Source organism: Trachypithecus francoisi, unplaced genomic scaffold, assembly GCF_009764315.1.
Source record: "Trachypithecus francoisi isolate TF-2019V2 unplaced genomic scaffold, Tfra_2.0 Lachesis_group3, whole genome shotgun sequence".
NCBI lineage: Eukaryota > Metazoa > Chordata > Mammalia > Primates > Cercopithecidae > Trachypithecus > Trachypithecus francoisi.
This window is the reverse complement of record NW_022681468.1, coordinates 2,543,164-2,563,447: the sequence shown is the minus strand read 5'-3', so window position 1 is coordinate 2,563,447 and position 20,284 is coordinate 2,543,164. Positions and strand designations below refer to the sequence as shown.

Below are 20,284 nucleotides of genomic sequence, written 5' to 3'. Positions count from 1 at the left end.
ATATTTTTCAGTGTGTGTAGCTATTCACCTACACCGAAAATATTATTTTAACTTTGGAGGCCATGGATTCAGATTACTAGTGGTTAGATGGAATGTAGCAAGCGGGAAGTGTGTCCTGGCCAGTGGAGACTGCCTCTGCTGTAGGATTTCCTAGAAGGATTGGCTGATGCATACAGAATCAGGTTTGAGGTAGATGCCTGTAAACTGGGTGTGCTGAAAATGTGCGAGTGTTTTCCTGCATGTCAAATTGCTCTAAGGCTGGGGGAGTCTTTGGTGGGTGTGTTTCAAACTGGGTATATTTTTATTGAAGAAGGGACTCTTTGCAGAGTGCATTTTAGAGGTGAATAGTGGATGCCGGCCTGCTGCCCTCAATCCAAGTGTTCCAACTGGAGTTCTTTCTGAACATCTGAGAATACCGCGCACATGTGTGTGGGGAGAAGCACCTCCCCACCTGAGAGGACCTCCCCACGTGTGTGGGGAGAAGTGGAGAAAGTTACCCAACCCTGGGGCTTTGTATGTAGGAGGGTTTGTGTCCTTGTTCAACTTGCCACTGTTTCCCAAGCCTCATTCTGAGAAGTACTTAAGCTCTTTTGAAGAAAGATGTTTCTGTTAGGTGAAAAAAGTGTTTCTTTTTTAGTGTGTCTGTTAGATGAAAGTACCAGAATTGTGACTTTCTGCTTGGTTGGTGAAAGGTCTAGTTTTCTATACAAACGATAACAGTCTTTTACATTTGTAGATGTCATATCATGCTGGGTTGAGATTAGTATATGGGTGAGAATAACTGATAAAACAATGCTGTTACTTCATGAAAATAAACTTCTTTTCCAGGTTGTATTGGCAGGTGCTTTCTATCCAAATTACTTTACTTTTGGACAGCCTGATGAGGAGATGGCAGTGAGGGAGCTGGCTGGCAAGGACCCCAAGACAACTGTAGGGGTAGGTGCTGGGGGCAGGCGTGCCCTCCCTGGGGTGTGGTCAGGCAGAACGTTTTTGTTCTCTAATTGTTTCTGTTTTTGTGAGTTGTAAGTGAATTTTCCCCTGGAGTGAATATTAGGCTTGTTTGGCCTTTTCAGGTACATCTACTTGTCCCTCAGTCTCTTGCCTCCCTTTACAGACCTGGCCTTATAAGGAAGCCTTGAGAGTTTATACGTTCAAGGTCAATGCTGATTTGATCATGTGCTATTTTGAAGGATTTAAGGCACTTATAAGTTTAAGAACATTTTCTTAATTCACAACTTCATTTCATACAGAATAAAATGTTATTGATTGGCAGCTGAGTGCTGTGGCTTAAGCCAGTGATCCCCCAACCTGGATGCCAAACAGAACCACCTAGAGAGTGCTTATTTTTTTTTTTTATATTTGTTGAAATTCAGATCTGAGGGCCCTACGAGATCTGAGCTAGAAAGTATGCCCTAGAAATCAGCATTCAAGTAGTGTGTACTTTGGGCATTTCTAATGATCAGCCATAGACCCTGACCATTGAATCAATGTTTGCAACCCAGTTGTTTAAAGCCCAGCAGCAGGGAGAATCACACTGGAAGAAAGCATCTGAGACTGGACTGTTTCGGATTACTTGGTTCCAGTATGTGCCTCTATCTGATAAGGCGGGGTGAGAAGCACTTGAAGTTCCTTCGTGTCATATCATAAGCGCTCTGTCATTGCCAGCTTTTATCCTGGTTATTGTTATACCACAGCTGTTAATCCTGAAGACATAAATAGCTCGTAAGGAAAGGGCGCAGATGACTTGAGATTACAATTGGAGGTCTTTGATGAGCACCAAAAGGAGCTGGTGCTCATGCTGGAGATGAGAGAGCCAGCTGAGATACACTTGATACCTGTGGAAGGGACTGTAAAAGGAAGTCGTTAGTTTTTTATGGCTACTGAGAATCATTTGATCGGCACCTGTACTCTTGCTGGCCGTCAGGTTTGACTAAGCCCTTTGCTTGGCTTCCTCTCTCACCCCTCTGCCCCTTTGTGGTTTTCTTCCCTCAGCTGTGCGCAGCGGGAAGGGTTCTATAGGACTCTCCCTCAAGGTTCAGCAGCTCTGCCTGCATCCCTCCAGCACTGGGAACCTAGTCTGGGGGCCCAAAATCACCTAGTGTGTATATCTTAAAAGCTATGTAATAGCTAGCTTTACTTAGCACTTGAGAGACTGTGTGTTAGGTACTTTTTATTCTTCTCTGAGCCTCACTCCACCCTTTGAGTTGGGGATTTCTCATGCCATTCTCATTTCATGATGTGGCAGTTGGGTCTCAGGGCAACTCCATAACCTGCCTAAGGAGACATGCGGATTCAGGGAGTGAGGAGACAGGATCTAACTGGATGCCTTCACTTATGTGCCTTCTGTCACGGAGCCCTGTGCAGAGCTGGGCTGGCACAGGAGTTGCCCTGGTCCAGAGGAAAGTATGGAGTGCTTTGCAGAAACCCAGCGTGGTGCCTTGAGAGTTTATACATTAAAGATCAATGCCAGTTTAATCATGTGCTATTTGGTCCTTCCACTGTGGTGATGAGGAAATACGCACTTCTCTCATTAGTTAGACATTTTCCTTTAAAGTTTACATTCCCGTGATTCCTTATGTAGAAATATGTTTTAAAAAGAAGTGTTTAGTAAGCTTGATTATTTTAAGGGAAAACAGAAGTAAACAAATCTTAATTTTGCTTTATTAGACTTACACCATTTTAACAGGGGTAGAATTAGCCTTTATTTAACATATTTATTATAGAACTTAGAATTTGAAAGTCATTAAATGCACTGATATGTAAAGTTCATATATTATGGTTAAAGATAGCAAACTGTGTTTTTAGAAACTAAAACCGTTTACATCAGTTTTGGGCTTGTGAATGTTGAAACTATTTTGTTAGCTCTAGTAATCTGCTCTGATTTTGTATTATATTTTACAGTTGAAGCACATTCCTCCCTATGGATTTCTTTACTATAAACAGCTACAGTCTCTCTTTAGACAGTGTGGTCAAGTCAAATCCATTGTATTTGATGGTGCAAAGTAAGTATATTTTTGTAATCAACTGCAATTATGAAAGAGGCATAAAGATTCAAATGTTTCCAGATGCTGATTCTTAAAACTGAGTGCCCATGGAAATGGGTCCTCCTATGGGCTGCTGCAATTGGCTTTCAAAATGTAGTTTTAGTTTATCTTATGGTCAGATGCAATTTATCTTCTCTTTCTGCTAAGTGACCTCCTAAAGGAACTAAGCTGCTGGTTAGCAGTCAACCGTGGTCACTCCAAGAAGGCTCAGTAACTCAGTGTGATGCTAAGGCGGATTATCCTAAAGTGATCTTCTCTTTTTCAAGCACTTGTCCTCAGATTTTCTCAGTGAGTCATTAGTAAGAGTTATTTTGTGGGCCATGAAGATGCTCCAGAATAGAGTGTATCTGCTTATAGTTGTCTAAAGCAGATATGTTTTGAGTATTTTTGGAAGGCAAACATTGTAAAAACTCAATTTGGCTCTACTTACTGCATGTAAGGAGCAAATGGTGTGTTTTGGAGTATCACTCAGTTTTTATTTCTAACAGGAAATGTTTATGTACCAAAAAACCTAAAGTATGATTTTTAATTTTTAAAGTTAGAAATTTTTTCCAGTGTTCTATGAATGTTGATAAATTTTTATTTAACTTGACAAAGCTTTGTAAATAAGAACAAACATTTTTTCTTTAATGTCCAATTCACTCAAGTTGAACATTAAGTCCATTTTCAATTTGGGGTAATTCCCTCCAGCATTTTAAGTTCCATTTCTATGATTAACATATTGATTTTCTTTGTAGGACTGTAAGTGCCTCATGAGGCAAATGTCCAACTCCCTAACAAGCAAAACCTTCCTAAGTGCTTTTAACAACTTAGAGAATTAATGAATTAAACTTGTAGTGTCTGAACTTTTCTTAAATATTCTGATGTAAATTATAGTAAGATAGTAAGCCACATATATAAAGTAGCTTACTTAAAGCTGGAATCACACAGCTAAACTAATTCCTGAATATTGTCCGTCCGCTTACCTGGGTGAGGTTCCAGTTCTGCGTGAATGTTCCTTTGACCGATTTGAGGGTCAGAAGTCTTGGCTCCCATGAGATTGCAGCATTTTTGTTCACTCATCTTTATGACCAGATTGGGTTCTGTGTTTGTTTCCTGTTCTTGCCTGGGACTTTTTGTTTTGTTTTGTTTTCTTATTTTTATTTATTTATTTTTGAGACGGAGTCTCGCTCTGTCATCAGGCTGGAGTGCAGTGGCACAATCTTGGCTAACTGCAACCTCTGCCTCCCATTGCCTGGAACCTTTTTTATAGGTGTTTATAGCTTTTACATTCCTCACATTTCCAGCTCTCTAGTCGTAATACAAATGTCATACCAATTTTTTGGGGGAAGTAACAGTATTCTTTCTGGTTATACCAGTACCATTTCTTAGGATTCAAGTATTTAAAGCAAAGGAAGATACAATGATTAAAAGAATAAGAACTGTATTTCTTTTGGCATAGAGCAGGGGTGACTTTGTATAGACTCTGTGAGGTACCAAGGGTGCATGGGCAGGCAGATGGGCACAGGTAGTACCTGGGCATATCATGTTCTCCCATAAGAAGCTTTCAACTTTGTGGTAGGAGTGGAGAGTCAAATTAGTTTCACAGACATTTGCCTGCTGTGAGAAGTCATGGGAGAGGCCCAGAAGGTTAGAAGAAGACATTCTATCTGAGGCCCAATATCAGAGCAGTAACATTAATTTGAGACTTCCTCGGGTGGACGTTGGAGGGTTGTGAGGCCTCGGGCTGGTGCAGTGTCCACTGCAGAGGTGGTGCCACAGGGTCAGGGTGGTTTTCCAGCAGGAGGCAGGCATGAGCTGATCTTGATGGTGGAAAGCTGAGACTGTGCACACATAGCTGGCAGCCATTTGGGCGGAGCTGCTCCATGTCAGATGGAGTCTGTTGTGAGGAGGTCAGACGCTGACTTTGGGACAGTCTTTTGGCAGATCGATGAGTGTGAACGTGACTAGGTGGGCACTTGGAGACTTCTGAGTGTTCTGTCCAGAACCATGTTTTATGGAACTTAGGGATAAGCGGAAGGTCAAGACAAGAGAAGAGGAGGCCGGCCTGGAGTCTTTGCAGTAGTCCAGAGCGGAGGTACTGAGATGTGGAGCCAGTATGGTGGTGTTTGACGTGGAAAGGAGCCAACAGATGGGAAGGAGGATGTCTTAGATTTGGCTGGTCATTGCATGTGGAGGGCAAAGAAGAGAGAGGAGCCCAAGAGCATCTGGCTTTCCAGCCTGGAAGCTGGGGAGGATGGAGCTTCGAGGAGTAGATGCTGAGGTCTGGAGTTCAAAATTACTTCTACAGAATCTTAGGAGAGACTCTGAAGAAGGGAGATAAAGCAGAAGTGCATGAATCAGGGGGTGGGTGGAAGGAAAATGCATGCATTTATGAGTGAAGAGGATGGGGCATGAAGGAGGGCAGAGGAGGGCGGAGTGAATCAGGGTCCATTCATGTACCTACTCCACACACCTCCCTTGCTGGGCGTCTTTCCAAACTGCTCAAGGTGTACATTTCCAGGAGAGAGCTCCCTACAGGATGATTTTTATAGTAGAGGAAGGGTCCCAGGTCTGTTTGTGGGGCTCTGTGAGGATGTGGGAACCCAGGGGCATTAGAATGTGCATGCATAGCAAGGTAAACTTGATGCTGTCTTCTTTCTGCCTGGTACGTCCAGCAGGCACCTTTTGCTCTATGCCTGCTGCTCTTGCCTCAGAGAGGGGGCTGGAATGGGACACTGAAATATGGGCTGGGGTAAGGGAGGGCATTTATCAACATTACTTGGTGTTTTATTCTGTTCTCGCAGTGCTGTAAAGAAATACCTGAAACTGGGTAATTTATAAAGAAAAGAGTTTTAATTGGCTCATGGTTCTGCAGGCTGTGTAGGCTGCTGCTTCTGGGGAGGCCTCAGGAAACTTACAATCATGGTGAAATGTGAAGGGGAAGCTGGCACGTCTTCCATGGCTGGAGCGAAAGAAAGAGAGCAAAGGGGAAGGTGGTGCATACTTTTAAACAACCAGATCTCGTGAGAACTCACTAGCACAAGAACAGCAAGGGGGAAATTGCGCCCGTGATCCGGTCACCTCCAACCAGGCCCCTCCTCCAATACTGGGGATTACAATTCTACATGAGATTTGGGCAGGGACACAGATCTAAACCATGTCACTTGGCAATAAATTTAATGGTTTCAGCCCAGGCGCTGTGACTCACACCTGTAATCCCAGCACTTTGGGAGGCCGAGATGGGCAGATCATGAGGTCAGGAGATAGAAACCATCCTGGCCAACAGGGTGAAATCCCATCTCTACTAAAAATACAAAAATTAGCTGGGCATGATGGCATACACATGTAGTCCCAGCTACTCGGGAGGCTGAAGCAGGGGAATCTCTTGAATCTGGGAGGTGGAGGTTGCAGTGAGCTGAGATGACACCCCTGCACTGGTGACAGAGTGAGACTCCATCTCAAAAAAAAAAAAAATTAAAGAAAAAATGATTTCATGGTTTTTTTGGAAGGGGAATTACAAAGATCACTGAGCTATACATTTGTGTGGTTTTCTGTGTCTGTTTTATTTTATGATAGTAAAAAAGACATTCTATTGTAATCATGAAAATTATTTTGCAATTATGAAAGTAATTATGAAGTAAGATTTTTTTGCCCCAAATTGCATGTGACTTTAGTCTTTATTCTGCATTATATTATACAAGGATGATACTTGGTTTTGGTTTAATGACATGTCATTATAACTTTTATTTCTCTTAAATTAACAATTTTCCATTGGAGAAATTAATACATGTTATTGATGAATTATAGATTGAAGAGTTACTGGCATTTTGAGGAGAGATGTGACAGAATTTCTGTCTAATCTTGAGAGAAATGAATATGTACTTTTTAATCAGATGCCTGATAAATTTATTTTTAAATTTACATTTGTGGAACAGAGCCTTTGTGGAATTCTCACGAAATCCAACAGAGAGATTTAAAACCCTTCCTGCCGTGTATATGGCAATTAAGATGTCTCAACTAAAAGTTTCACTTGAACTCAACGTTCATTCTGCAGAGGAAATTGAAGGGAAGGTGCAAGGCATGAATGTCTCAAAGCTCAGGAACACAAGGTATTTTCAGGAGGGAGGTGGCAGACATGCTCTACCTGCTTTCACATATTCAGATACTGGTTTTAAATGACTATTGATCTGACCTTGCTTCAGCTTATGTTAAAAGCACTGGCTTGGCTGGGTGCTGTGGCTCACCTCTAATCCCAGCACTTTGGGAGGCCAAGGCAGGTGGATCACTTGAGGCCAGGAGTTTGGGACCAGCCTTGACAACATGGTGAAACCCTGTCTGTACTGAAAATACAAAAATTAGCCGGGCTTGGTGGCACACACCTGTAATCCCACCTACTCGGGAGGCTGAGGCAGGAGACTTGCTCGAACCCGGGAGGTGGAGGTTACAGTCAGCCGAGATCACACCACTGCACTCCAGCCTGGGTGACAGAACAATATACTGTCTTAAAATAAATAAATAAATAAATAAGTAAATAAATAAACAAACAAACAAGCACTGGCTTTGTGGTCGTGTGGACCTGCCGTTGAATCCTGGTTGTGTCATCTCCTCACTCTGTGCACTTGGGCACATTACCTAACCTCTCTGAACCTGAGTTTTTTTTCTGTTTAATAGAAATGATACCGGCCGGGTGAGATGGCTCATGCCTGTAATCCTTGCACTTTGGGAGGCCGAGGCGGGAGGATCACTTGAGGTCAGGAGTTCAAAACCAGCCTGGCCAACATGGTGAAACCCCATCTCTATTAAAAATACAAAAAAATTAGCCGGGCATGGTGGCAGACACCTGTAATCCCAGCTACGCAGTAGGCTGAGGCAGGAGAACCACTTAAACCTGGGAGGCAGAGGTTACAGTGAGCTGAGATCACGCCACTGCACTCCTCCCTGGGCAACAGAGCGAGACTCAGTCTCAAAAAAAAAAAAAAAAAAAAAAAAAGAAATGATACCTATGGTGCAAGGCGGTTGAGAGGATTGAGTGATACCATTTATGTAATTTTTAGTTAAATAGTAGGGATTAAATCTAACGTTCATTTCCTTTCTTCCTGGATAGGATTATGCGTTTTGTTTTGCAAATTCTCTTTTTAAATATTGTGGAATATTCTTTGTCTTCAACACAGCAATCCGTGGGACATAATGGAGATGCAGCTGGGAGCACCTAGTTGCTTACCAGAATAAGCTGCCCTTCCTTGCCAAATAGCATTTTTCACTCCTACCCAGAGAGTAGTTCAGGGATACGGCTGTCTGTAGGGCTGGTCAGCCCAGGGCAGGGGCACTTGCTGCATGCAGCTGGCATCACCCTGGTGGATCTTCTCTTGGACCAAACTGAGTCACCCATGGTATTTGTGACAGACTGCTTGCCTTTTGGCCATATCCCCATAGTCACATATGTGGGAAGTCTCATTTATTATTTCTTAATTGTAGAGTTTTCAGTTTTGGGAGGAATTTAACAGGAATCTGAGGAGTTGGTGGAGGAAGGGAAATCTGTTCCGTCTGGTTTCATCCAGTGTGTGACTTTTGGTTTCTGAGAGTTTGGGAATGTAGTGGGTTCAGTCCTTCATATAGAGAAGACCTGTCCTGCTCTAGTGAGGTCAGACTTTGCTTATTTTTGTCATTGAACGCTGGGGAGTCACTCATTGCCTGAGTCACTCATTGAAAATGGGTCTGGAGATCAGGAAAAGAGTTGGATCAAGATCTTTCTTGTAATTCTTTCTCTTCATTTTAGAATAAAGTATTAGGAAAGGAAATTTTTATTTTCTGTCAAATTTGTCTTTTATATTCAGAAGTTTACCATTTACTATCTTATTGCTTTTAAGGGAAAATGATATTTTGGGGGTTTATTGGAAAATCATGTGTGTGTGTTTTCTAACACAGCATTGAGCCAAGCATGGATTCTTATAGTTTTCTAAAGGTCAGGGTGCACATTTGAAAACACAAGTCAGGAAACACTGTAGGTCTGAGATTTAGAATTTATCTCAGACCTTGAAAGTCTAAATTTAATAATTTATCTATTTATCTTGATAATACCTTGAAAGTAGATATTCTCTGATAGTCTTGGCCTATATACTACCCTGGAGGGTAGTATATAATTGTTGGGGTATGTACCCCTTCCAGAGCCCTTCAAAAAGCCAGCAGAAATTCATGTTTGAGATGAAATCAAATTTGTCATCTCTGGCTTAGGTATTTTACTGAAGTGTTCTTTTCTTGTAGAAATATTAGAATAGTTCGAGTGATAATTTCACTTATGTAAATGTGTTTTCTTTCTAAAACTTGATTTTTATTTTATTAAAAATTCATATTATGTAGGGTGAATGTGGACTTCCAGAAGCAGATGGTAGATCCTATGCAAGTCTCATTTAACACATCAGACAGGTCCCAGACAGTTACAGATCTCCTTCTAACTATTGATGTCACAGAGGTAAGGATGAAGTAATTGAGCTTTTCCTTCTTCTTAATCTAAAATCATTATGTTGTATATAGGAAGTTTACACACCCCCCCCCCCACACACACACAGAGAGAGAACACTCGTGCACCTTGATAATCTTGTTAATGTGGGTGAGCTTGAATTATCACTGTACTTGTTAAATTGAAATATGGCTAAAATGGAAATTGAAACATACTTATTCTAGAATCAAAGTTAATTTTTAAAATATCAAGTAGATTTAAAATGCTGCAATAAATCAGATGTGACAAGATATATGTTAGAGGAAAAAAAAAGTGTGTATATTTTTGAGACAAAGTCTTGCTGTGTTGCCCAGGCTGGAGTACAGTGGCACGATTTCCGTTCACTGCAATCTCTGCCTTCTGGGTTCAAGCGATTCCCCTGCCTCAGCCTCCTGAGTAGCTGGGATTACAGGTGTGTGCCACCATGCCCGGGTAATTTTTGTGCTTTTAGTAGAGATGGGGTTTCACCACATTGGCCAGGCTGGTCTCGAACTCCTGTCCTCAAGTGATCTGCCTGCCTCAGTTCCCAAAGTGCTGGGATTACAGATGTGAGCCACTGTGCCCGGCCGAAATGATTATATGACCTCAGAACCTTTATTTATGTAAGAATGAGTCTTGTACGGCCAAGAAAAGGATATATTCTACACATTTCCTTACCTTAGTTCACCAGGGGACCCCCTCTTTTTGTCTCATAAACACCTGTCAGAAACCTGTAGAATACTTATGTTCCGAGGATTATGCTGGTGGGATGTGCAGCACAGGGTGTCAGCCCTGTGATTCAAGCTCATTTTCCTCCTTACGAAAGTCCTTTCTAGATTTGATCTCTGCTGCTCCTTTTCCTTTTTAGGTGGTTGAAGTGGGACACTTTTGGGGATATAGGATTGATGAAAAAAACTCAGAGATTCTGAAAAAGCTTACTGCTGAAATCAACCAGCTGACGCTGATGCCCTTGCCCACTCACCCACATCCAGACTTGGTCTGTCTGGCACCTTTTGCTGATTTTGGTAAACAACGCTACTTTAGAGCTCAAGTCCTTTATGTTTCTGGAAATTCTGCTGAGGTAGGTTTTTCTATAATAAGTCACTGGTAGGGAAATGAGACAGACATACAGCAGTTTATCAAATATCTTTTATAATTATAGGTGGAAATTAAAGTTAAAATAATTGCAGTTAGCAAAGTAGTCTGTTTCCCTCAATGATATGTGGATTTAAGCTCAGGTCACTCTAATAATTCTGTAATTATAGGATTAGAGCAGACTGCTGCATTGCTATTGCTCAGGTATGGCATTGTGTTTGACCCCATGTTAAAGTGTATACTTGCTTTATATTCTAGGTATTCTTTGTAGATTATGGCAATAGGTCTCATGTAGATCTACATCTTTTGATGGAGATTCCCTGTCAATTTCTTGAACTTCCTTTCCAGGTAAGATAGAGAAGACTCTAGGGAATGAATGCTGAATGCTAGACAGGATTCCTGGGTCATGTGGTGCCCTGCCTCGGCTTACAGCTAGGGGAGCCAAGGCCCAGGACGGGGAAGGGACTTGTTTTGTCACAATAGCCAAATTTGGTTTCTGCTCTTCCAAAAATATATGAAAGGTTTCAGAGTTAGCAAAAAAGTTGTTTTAATCCAGTAGTATCTTCTAATACTGTTTCTAAGTTTTCTGGTTATGTTGAAATCAGACAGACTTTTTAGGTAGGCTGGAGACATAGTCATATATGCCCCTTACCATCAGTGTGAAGACAATCTAAAAATTATTCTAAATGTTTCTTATTGTTGTTAAAAAGCATAACCAAGTTTCTTTAGGAAATTCTGACTACCCCAACATCACTTTTATTGGGACTTTTACGAGAATGCCATTGAAGAGACATGAACAAGATCTGTTTTCAGTGGTATTTGGGATGAGTGTTTTGCTTATTTGTAAAGCTGTTTGAGCTGTGCCCTTCCGTCCTTGTAGGCTTTGGAATTTAAGATTTGCAAAATGAGACCATCGGCAAAGTCTCTTGTTTGTGGCGATCACTGGAGTGACGGGGCCAGCCAGTGGTTCGCCTCTCTGGTGAGCGGCTGCACCCTCCTTGTGAAGGTCTTCTCTGTGGTGCACAGCGTCCTGCACGTGGACGTGTACCAGTACTCGGGGGTCCAGGATGCCATCAACATAAGAGATGTCCTCATCCAGCAGGGCTATGCTGAGCTCACGGAGGAGTCCTACGAGTCCAAGGTGTGTGCTTTCACCCTTGCTGGAGCACGCGTTTGTGTGAGAGAGAACGGGGTGGGCTTTCCTTCTCTGTGGACCCTGAGATAGGAGGAGGCAGACGGTGTTCCTTTTCACCATTTGGTGTGCTGTACTTGTGTTAAGACTGGCGGCGCCAATTTAAATGTCTTCTACATTTCTCTGAGACTAAGTTATGGTGACTGGATATTGTTTTTGTTGGTGGGTATTGTATTTGTTGGTCTATTTACCTTTTTTATTTTTTAAATTTATTTATTTATTTATTTAATATATTTTTTAGTAGAGACAGGGTCTCCCTGTGTTGCCCAGGTTGGTCTCAAACTCCTGGGCTTAAGGGATCCTCCTGCCTCAGCTTCCCAGAGTACTAGGATTACAGGTGTGAGCCACTGCACCCTGCCTCCTATTCAGCTTTTTATCTTCTTAGGATAGATTTGAAAATGTTCTATATGTGGGGAGTTTTAAAAATGGATTCCAAGACCTACCTCCCTAATGGAAGGAGTTAATAAAATATTTCAGGTATTTCAAGCATTTCAAAACTTCTTTCAACTATTTTTTCTTTTTTCTTTTTTTTTTTTGAGACGGAGTCTCAACTATTTTTTCAAAGTCAGTGTTAGAGTTATTTTTCATGATCTGAAGGTTTGAGAGGCCACTTTTCCCCCCTTTTTTAGTTGCCACATAATCATTGTACATATTTATGGGATATAGAGTCATATTTTGTATGTATATATAATGTGTAATGATCAAGTGAGGGTAATTAGCAAATCTGTCACCTCAGACATTATTTCTTCGTGTTGTAAACATTCAAGAACTTTCTCCTAGCTTTTTGAAAATATACCTTATAGTTAACCATATTTATCCCACAGTGCTGCAGAACACAAGAACCTGTTCCTCCAATCCAGCTGTAATTTTGTGTTTGTTAACCAACTTCTCTCTATTCTCCCCTTCCCCTGTCTTACCACGCCTCTAATACCTACAATCCTACTCTCTACTTCCATTAGTTCAATTTTTTTTTTTTTTTAAGCTTTTACGCATAAGTGAGGACATGTCATATTTATCTTTCTGTGCCTGGCTTATTTTACTTAACATACCATCCTCCAGGCTCATCCATGTTGCCAAGAATGACAGGAGTTTTTTTTTTGTAGCTGAATGGTATTTTATTTTGTATATACCGCATTTTCAGTATCCATTGATCTGTTGACGGACACCTAGGTTGGTTCTGTATCTTGACTCTTGTGACCAGTGCTGCAGTAATCATGGGTTACAGGTATCTCTGATGTGCTGATTTCCTTTCCTTTGGATAAATACCCATTAGTGGGACTGCCAGATTGTATGTTTGTACTGTTTTTAGTTTTTCTGAGTAATCTTCACACTGTTTTCAATAAAGACTGTGTTAATTTACCTTCCCACCAACAGTGTGTAAGAGTTCCCTTTTCTCAACATCCTTACCAGCATTTGCTTTTTGTCTTTTTGATAATAGCCATTCTAACTGGGTTGAGATGCTATCTCTCATGATGGTTTTGATTTGAATTTCCCTGATAATTAGTGATGTTGATCATTTTTCATATATTTGTTGGTTATTTGTATGTCTTCTTTTGAGAAATGTCTGTTCAGATCCTTTGCCCACTTTTTAATTGGATTGTTTGCTTTTTTGCTGTTTGAGTTCCTTGTGTATTCTGGATGTTATTCCTTTGTCAGATGAGTAGTTTGCAAGTATTTTCTCCCATTCTACAGGTTGTCTCTTAATTTTGTTGATTGTTTCCTTCACTGTGCAGAAGGTTTTTAGTGTACTGTAGTTCCATTTGTCTATTTTTGTTGCCTCTGCTTTTGAAGTCTTGGCCCTAAAATCTTTGCCTAGATCAGTGTAAGGAGTATTTCTCCTTGTTTTCTTCTAGTAGTTTTTATGGTTTTAGGTCTTACATTTAAGTCTTTAACCCATTGTGAGTTGATTTTTGTATATGGCAAGAGATAGGGGCTTAGTTTTATTCTTCTGCATTTAGATGTCCAGTTTTCCCAGCACCATTTATTGAAGAGTATCCTTTCCCCAGTGAATGTTCTTGGAGCCTTTGTTGAAAATCGGTTGTCTGTAAATGCATGGCTTTATTTCTGGGTTCTCTATTCTGTTCTATTGGTCATCTGTGTGTCTGTTTTTATGCCTGTATAATGCTGTTTTGGTTACCATAGCTTTGTAGTGTATTTCCAAGTCAGGTACTGCGATGTCTCTTGCTTTGTTCTTTTTGCTCAGGATTGCCTTGGCTTTTGGGGTCTTTTGTGGTTCCATATGAACTTTAGGATTGTTTTTTTCTAGTTCTTTGAAGAATGTCATTGGTATATTGATTGGAATTGCGTTGAATCTGTAGCTTGCTTTGGATTGTATAGTCATTTTAACAATATAAATTCTTCCAACTCATAAACATGGGATGTCTTATCATTTTCTTGTGTCCTCTTCAATTGCTTTAATTGATACTTTGTAGTTTTCATTATAGAGATCATTCACCTCCTTGGTTGAATATATTCCTAGGTATTTTATTTTATTTTTGTAGGTATTGTAAATGGGATTGCTTTCTTGATGTCTTTTTTAGCTGGTTATTGGTGTTTAGAAATGCTACTGATTTTTGTGTACTGATTTCTGTATCCTGCAACTTTTCTGAATTTGCTTATCAGCTCTAAAAGTTTTTTGGTGGAGTCTTTAGGTTTTTCTATATATAAGATCATGTTATCTGCAAAGATGGACATTTTGACGTGCTCTTTTCCAATTTGGATGCCCTTTCTTTCTTCCTCTTGCCTAATTTCTCTTGCTAGGACTTCCAGTGCTGTGTTGAACGTAAATGATAAAAGTGGGCATCCTTGTGTTGTTCTTGTTCTCAGAGGTAAAGATGGCAGCTTTCCCCTCTTCAGTATGATGTTTGCTGTGGGTTTGTCATGTATGGCCTTTCTTGCATTGAGATATGTTCCTTCTATACCTAATTTGCTGAGAATTTTTTATCTTGAAGTAATGTTGAATTTTATCAAGTGCTTTTTCTGCATCTGTTGAGATGATCACAGAGGCCACTTTTGAAGCTGATGTTGAAGGTCTTTTATTTTACTTCTGTTATTTCTGCTGGGGATGAAGAATACTGGGTATCAGGAAAGGACAGTCTAGCAAAATGTTAGCCAGAGTGCTGGCTGAATTCTGTATTTAATTTATATAAAAACACTTCAGGGAATTATGTTAGTATTTCCAGTATAAAACCAAAATTTTATGTATAAAAAAGTCCTGTAAAAATGTTTCTTGGGAACGATAGTAAGAGAAGAAAAAAGAAAATTTAAAAAACTGTAGGCTGGGTGCAGTGGCTCACGCCTGTAATCCCAGCATTTTGGGAGGCCCAGGCAGGCAGATCACCTGAGGTCAGGAGTTTGAGACCAGCCTGACCAACATGGTAAAATCCCGTCTCTACTAAAAATACAAAAATTAGCCGAGTGTGGTGGTGGGCACCTGTAATCGTAGCCACTCAGGAGGCTGAGGCAGGAGAATTGCTTGAACCTGGGAGGTGGAGGTTGTAGTGAGCTGAGATCGCACCATTGCATTCCAGCCTGGGCAATGAGAGTGAGACTACGTCTCAAAAAAAAACAACAACCAAAAAACTGTAAAAAATGTTTATTTCTCTTAAATTCTCTAATGGCTAAAATGTCGCAAAGGCTGTCTGATTTTTTTTGTTTGGAGAAATAAAGTTGTAAATCCCGTCTTATTTCTTTTGTTTAAATCTTAAAATGAACTTCATAAAATTATTTCCCTATACTTTAATTAATGACATAGAAATCAGAGACTGTGCCTATGAAATATTTTGATTAGTTTGGAAGAAAGTGCTTGTGATGTATTCTTTTAACAAAACAAACTTTCCTTGTTTGTTCAGCAAAGCCATGAAGTTCTCAAGGGCCTCTTTTCCAAGTCAGTAGAAAACGTGACAGACGGCTGTGCGTCCTTTCCCATGAAAGACGACGAGAAGTATCTCATCCGGATTTTGTTAGAGAGCTTTTCTTCCAATAAACTGGGTACTCCAAACTGTAAGGTGATTGTAGGAGTTTTAAAATGTAATTTAAAAGCTTAGTATCATTCTACATTTATATGCTAGGAGTTGTAGTCAGTAGTCATGGTGTTTTTTTCTTTTCTGGCTTTTAATGCTGTTACTTTTCTCACAATGAATCAGAAAAAACCCTGGGGTTTAGGGTTTAGTGGGGTTTAGAGAGAAGCTTTGACTAGTTTTTTTTTTTTTTTTTTTTTTAACCCTCCTGATGTGCTTTTTTGTCAGACTAAAGGAAGCACAGTGTATGGGTGCAGAGAACTGGTGCCAGCCTTGGACTACCTGGCTGGCTGTTAGAGCCAGTGCTGCCTGCCTGCTTGGAGAGGAGGACTGGCCAGGGTGTCTCCTTGTTCAGAGACTCCACTTGTATTTCCCCAGCCTCTGGCTGTGTGATCTCAGGTCTACCTATGCAACTGAGTTGGCCTGCTGCAATTCAAATAATAGTATTTCCACTAAATTATTTGTCAGTGATTCTTTTTTGTTGTTCAAAGGCTTTCTTAAACATATATATCAAGGAATGTTAGTGAAATCGTTGAAGAGAATGAGTTACATCCCAGAAAAATACCTTCTTTAAGGCACTTTTTCTTAACTGAATCGTAAAGACATTATGAATGAGATTTCTTTTTTTTTCTTTTTTTTTTTTTTTTTTTTTTTGAGGCGGAGTCTCGCTCTGTCGCCCGGACTGGAGTGCAGTGGCCAGATCTCAGCTCACTGCAAGCTCCGCCTCCCGGGTTTCCGCCATTCTCCTGCCTCAGCCTCCCGAGTAGCTGGGACTACAGGCGCCCGCCACCTCGCCCGCTAGTTTTTGTATTTTTAGTAGAGACGGGGTTTCACCGTATTAGCCAGGATGGTCTCGATCTCCCGACCTTGTGATCCGCCCGTCTCGGCCTCCCAAAGTGCTGGGATTACAGGCTTGAGCCACCGCGCCCGGCCTTCTTTTTTTTTCTTTAAAGGATGAGCTGACTTTTGAGTTTTAAAAATTCATGTTAAATGTTATCTTGCTTATTGGTAACACTTCCTATAATTTGTGCATGCAGGCAGTACTTCACGGGCCTTTTAACCCTTATGAACTAAAGTGCCATAGTTTGACCAGAATATCCAAATTCAGGTATGATTAACTTAAGTTTTCCATGAATTTTTTTACTCTGCTTTTGTATTTGTAGACCTCATCAGAAAATAATGTATCTTTATATCTAAACTGTTGGAATGTGTTATCATCTTTTTTTTTTGGAGACAGAGTCTCACGCTGTTGCTCAGGCTGGAGTACAGTGGTGCAATCTCGGCTCACTACAACCTCTGCCTCCCGGATTCAAGCAATTCTCCTGCTTCGGCCTCCTGAGTAGCTGGGATTACAGGTGCACGCCACCATGCCCGGCTAATTTTTGTATTTTTAGTTAGAGACAGGGTTCACCATGTTGGTCAGGCTGGTCTCAAACTCCTGACTGTGTGATCCACCCGCCTTGGCCTCCCAAAGTGCTGGGATTACAGGCGTGAGCCACCGCACCTGGCCGGAATGTGTTATCTTTTCTAACTTCTCATTTCTCTCCCTTCTTTTCTAACTTCTCATTTCTCTCCCAGTTCCTGATTTGGGGTATTCTCTCTCTCTGTCTCACATGAAAGCCATTCTATATAAGACATTTTTGAGTGTCTTTTATCAGAGACTACATTTTTTTCTGTTCTTGTTACAATTGTTATTCAGCAAAGCTGTGAGAGCCAACTGTATGCCAGGAGCAGTGTGTGGTTTGGGGCAAACAGTAGTGAACAAGAAACAGTTGTTTGTCTTCATGAAAATTATGGATCCAGTTGGTGGGCGGGGGTGTAGAAGAAGCTGGTAACTACAATATAGGGTGATAGGGCTTTTGATAAGGGCACAGAACATGAAAGCATCTAGGGGGCTCAACCACCCTTGAAAGACCATGGAGTTTTCCAGAGAAATCTGAGGCCTGGCGGATACAGAGGCGTCAGCCAAGGTGCAGGTGTTGGAGGAAGAGAGGGGAGATGGGATGAGGGTGGCTCCACGGGCAAGTGCGTAGGCCTGAGTTTGAGAGTTTGCACGTGTGAGTAACTCGAGTGAGTTTAGTAAGATTGGAGAATTGGTTGGGAGGAAGGGAGGTGCCAAGCTTGTGGTAGACGAGGGCAAGCTATGTAGACTTCATCCTGAAAGGGTTGGTGAACCTTACTATGTGCCTTTTAAAATGATGCCTTGTCTTCTCAAAATGTCCTCTGGGGAGCACATTGGAGATACAGATGCCCAGGTCCCCTTGGGCCTTCCAAATGAGCCTGCATTTCCACAAGGCCTCTGGGGACCTGCCTGCGCTTATAGTCTCAGGAGCCCCTGTGTGAAGCCGGCATTGGATTTCAGAGTAGAAGGATCCTTAGGCAGGATTGTGCTTCTGAGGCTGGTCCCTGCTGTAACCCAGGGTGGGAATATGGGAGACTGAGTCCAAGGCAGGAGATACAGAAACAGCTTCACCAGCGCTTTCAGAGTGGAAGCAGCAGGATAGAGCTGCGTTAGAGTCAGTGATGAAGGGAAGAGGAAGAATTAAGAGTGTCCTTGCTGGAGCTGCGGCAGGCTTCTGCTGACAGGTGACGGAGGAACTGTGGGGTGGACCTCTGCCAGGATGCAGGTGATGGCCCTTATGGGTTGGCAGTGCACGGCAGAGGGTCTCGAGTGGAGGTGGAGGTTTGGGCATCCACAGTGTGTGCCTGGTTCCTAAGCCAAGGAGTGGTCGGGATCATCCACGAGGGAGTGGAGAGAGAAGAGGGCCAAGGACCAGCTTGAGGACTGCTGTGTGAAGAGGTGGTCTAGTAAAAGGAGATGTGCAGGAGAGTGGGGGGTTAAATATTTCTTCCCATCTATCATCGCAGTTGCCCGTTTGTATTTTTGAAATGGGTTGCTTGTGGGTTGGCATAGCACATTGCCTGGTTGGTGGATCAGTCACCCCATCTCCTGGTGCTCCTGCCTTTTAGGTGTGTGTGGATTGAGAAGGAGAGCATCAACTCTGTCATTATCAGTGACGCCCCTGAAGACCTTCACCAGAGAATGCTGGTTGCAGCTTCTCTGTCCATCAATGCGACTGGTAATTTAAAGCTTCTGTTTGTTCCTTGTCCTCTCTTTTTTTCTTTTCCTTGACTTCAGCTACTAGGAGCAATTTATCCTCTAATTGGTGAGCAAGTGTACACTTATGTGCTGTTCTTTTTTTTTTTTTTGAGACGGAGTCTCGCTCTGTCTTCCAGGCTGGAGTGCAGTGGCCGATCTTGGCTCACTGCAGGCTCCACCTCCCGGGTTTATGCCATTCTCCTACCTCAGCCTCCCAAGTAGCTGGGAATGCAGGCGCCCACCACCATGCCTGGCTAACGTTTTGTATTTTTGGTAGAGATGGGGTTTCACCGTGTTAGCCAGGATGGTCTTGATCTCCTGACCTTGTGATCCACCCACCTCGGCCTCCCAAAGTGCTGGGATTACAGGCGTGAGCCACCACGCCTGGCTTATGTGCCACTCTTTTAGGCCATTTTCTGACTGCTTTGGCTGCTCCGAGTTTACGCGGTGGAGCGTTCTCATGTTTCCTTTTGTACAAGGATGTGGGAAGTATTAATAATTGACTCCTGGATCTTTCTTTCATTCCACCCTGCTTGACTGCAGAGTAGAATACATCTAAGCTCTTGGCCCTGGGAAAAATCCAGTAGCCTGATGAGGGGAAAGAGATGCAAAGAGTAACCAAATAGGAGCTATCCCCAAGTGGGGTAAAAGGTTAAGCATCATAGCGGAGTGTGTCTCTGTAGGGTACTGTGGGAACAGAGAACAGGGAGTGTGCGTTACTACTGGGGTGGGCCTGTGGGGACTGGACAGACTCAGCAGAGGAGGGGATGCCTGCAGATGAGTAGGAGTGGGCCGGGAGGGGACGCTGCCTTGAGCAGCGTGAGTTAATGCCCGATGTTGATTTAGCATGACTTGAACAGGATCTACGATGCTGCTGAGAGAAACCTCTCTGATGCCTCATATCCCTGGCCTCCCGGCTCTCCTCAGCATGTTATTCGCACCAGTGATGGAGTTAAGGTACGGGCATCCCTCTTGTCTGTAGGCTTTGTAAAAGAAGAACCTGACAGGGAAAAAATGGGAGCCTCTCCTTGCTCCTTTTGGAAAGAAAGCCTATACAGAAGCTAGCCACGGCACGGCTCGCTGCTTGGGGTGAAGCCTGTGTTGTTATTGATTGATTTATGCTTGGGCTGATTTTGAAAGAAGCTCAGAAAACTTGTAAAGGTACACACAGTGTCATGTAGGAGTTTGAGGCAAAAGTGGGGCAAAATAGATTAAAAATGGAGCTAGGAATCAGGCTCAAAATGGGATATCATGGTGTGGTGGACATCCCATTGTCAATGGGTGGTAAACGTGATTCCACGTTTTCTGGTGACCAGTTTTCAACAAGTACATGTCAGTCCCCCTTCCTTTGGTAACCATGACATCAGAAGGCAGATT

The 20,284-nt window shown here is 42.1% G+C and overlaps 1 protein-coding gene across 1 annotated transcript in view; it reads left to right on the top strand.

Annotated features, from left to right (window-relative positions):
- Positions 1 to 20,284, top strand: part of TDRD9 (tudor domain containing 9) — a 141,882-nt gene that overhangs the window by 104,745 nt on the left and 16,853 nt on the right. Inside the window, 11 exon segments of the mRNA XM_033191111.1 lie at positions 829 to 936; positions 2,902 to 3,002; positions 6,962 to 7,135; positions 9,384 to 9,495; positions 10,370 to 10,582; positions 10,855 to 10,944; positions 11,477 to 11,737; positions 15,640 to 15,795; positions 16,845 to 16,915; positions 18,778 to 18,887; positions 19,768 to 19,864. Coding sequence (XP_033047002.1) covers positions 829 to 936; positions 2,902 to 3,002; positions 6,962 to 7,135; positions 9,384 to 9,495; positions 10,370 to 10,582; positions 10,855 to 10,944; positions 11,477 to 11,737; positions 15,640 to 15,795; positions 16,845 to 16,915; positions 18,778 to 18,887; positions 19,768 to 19,864 — 1,493 coding nt within the window.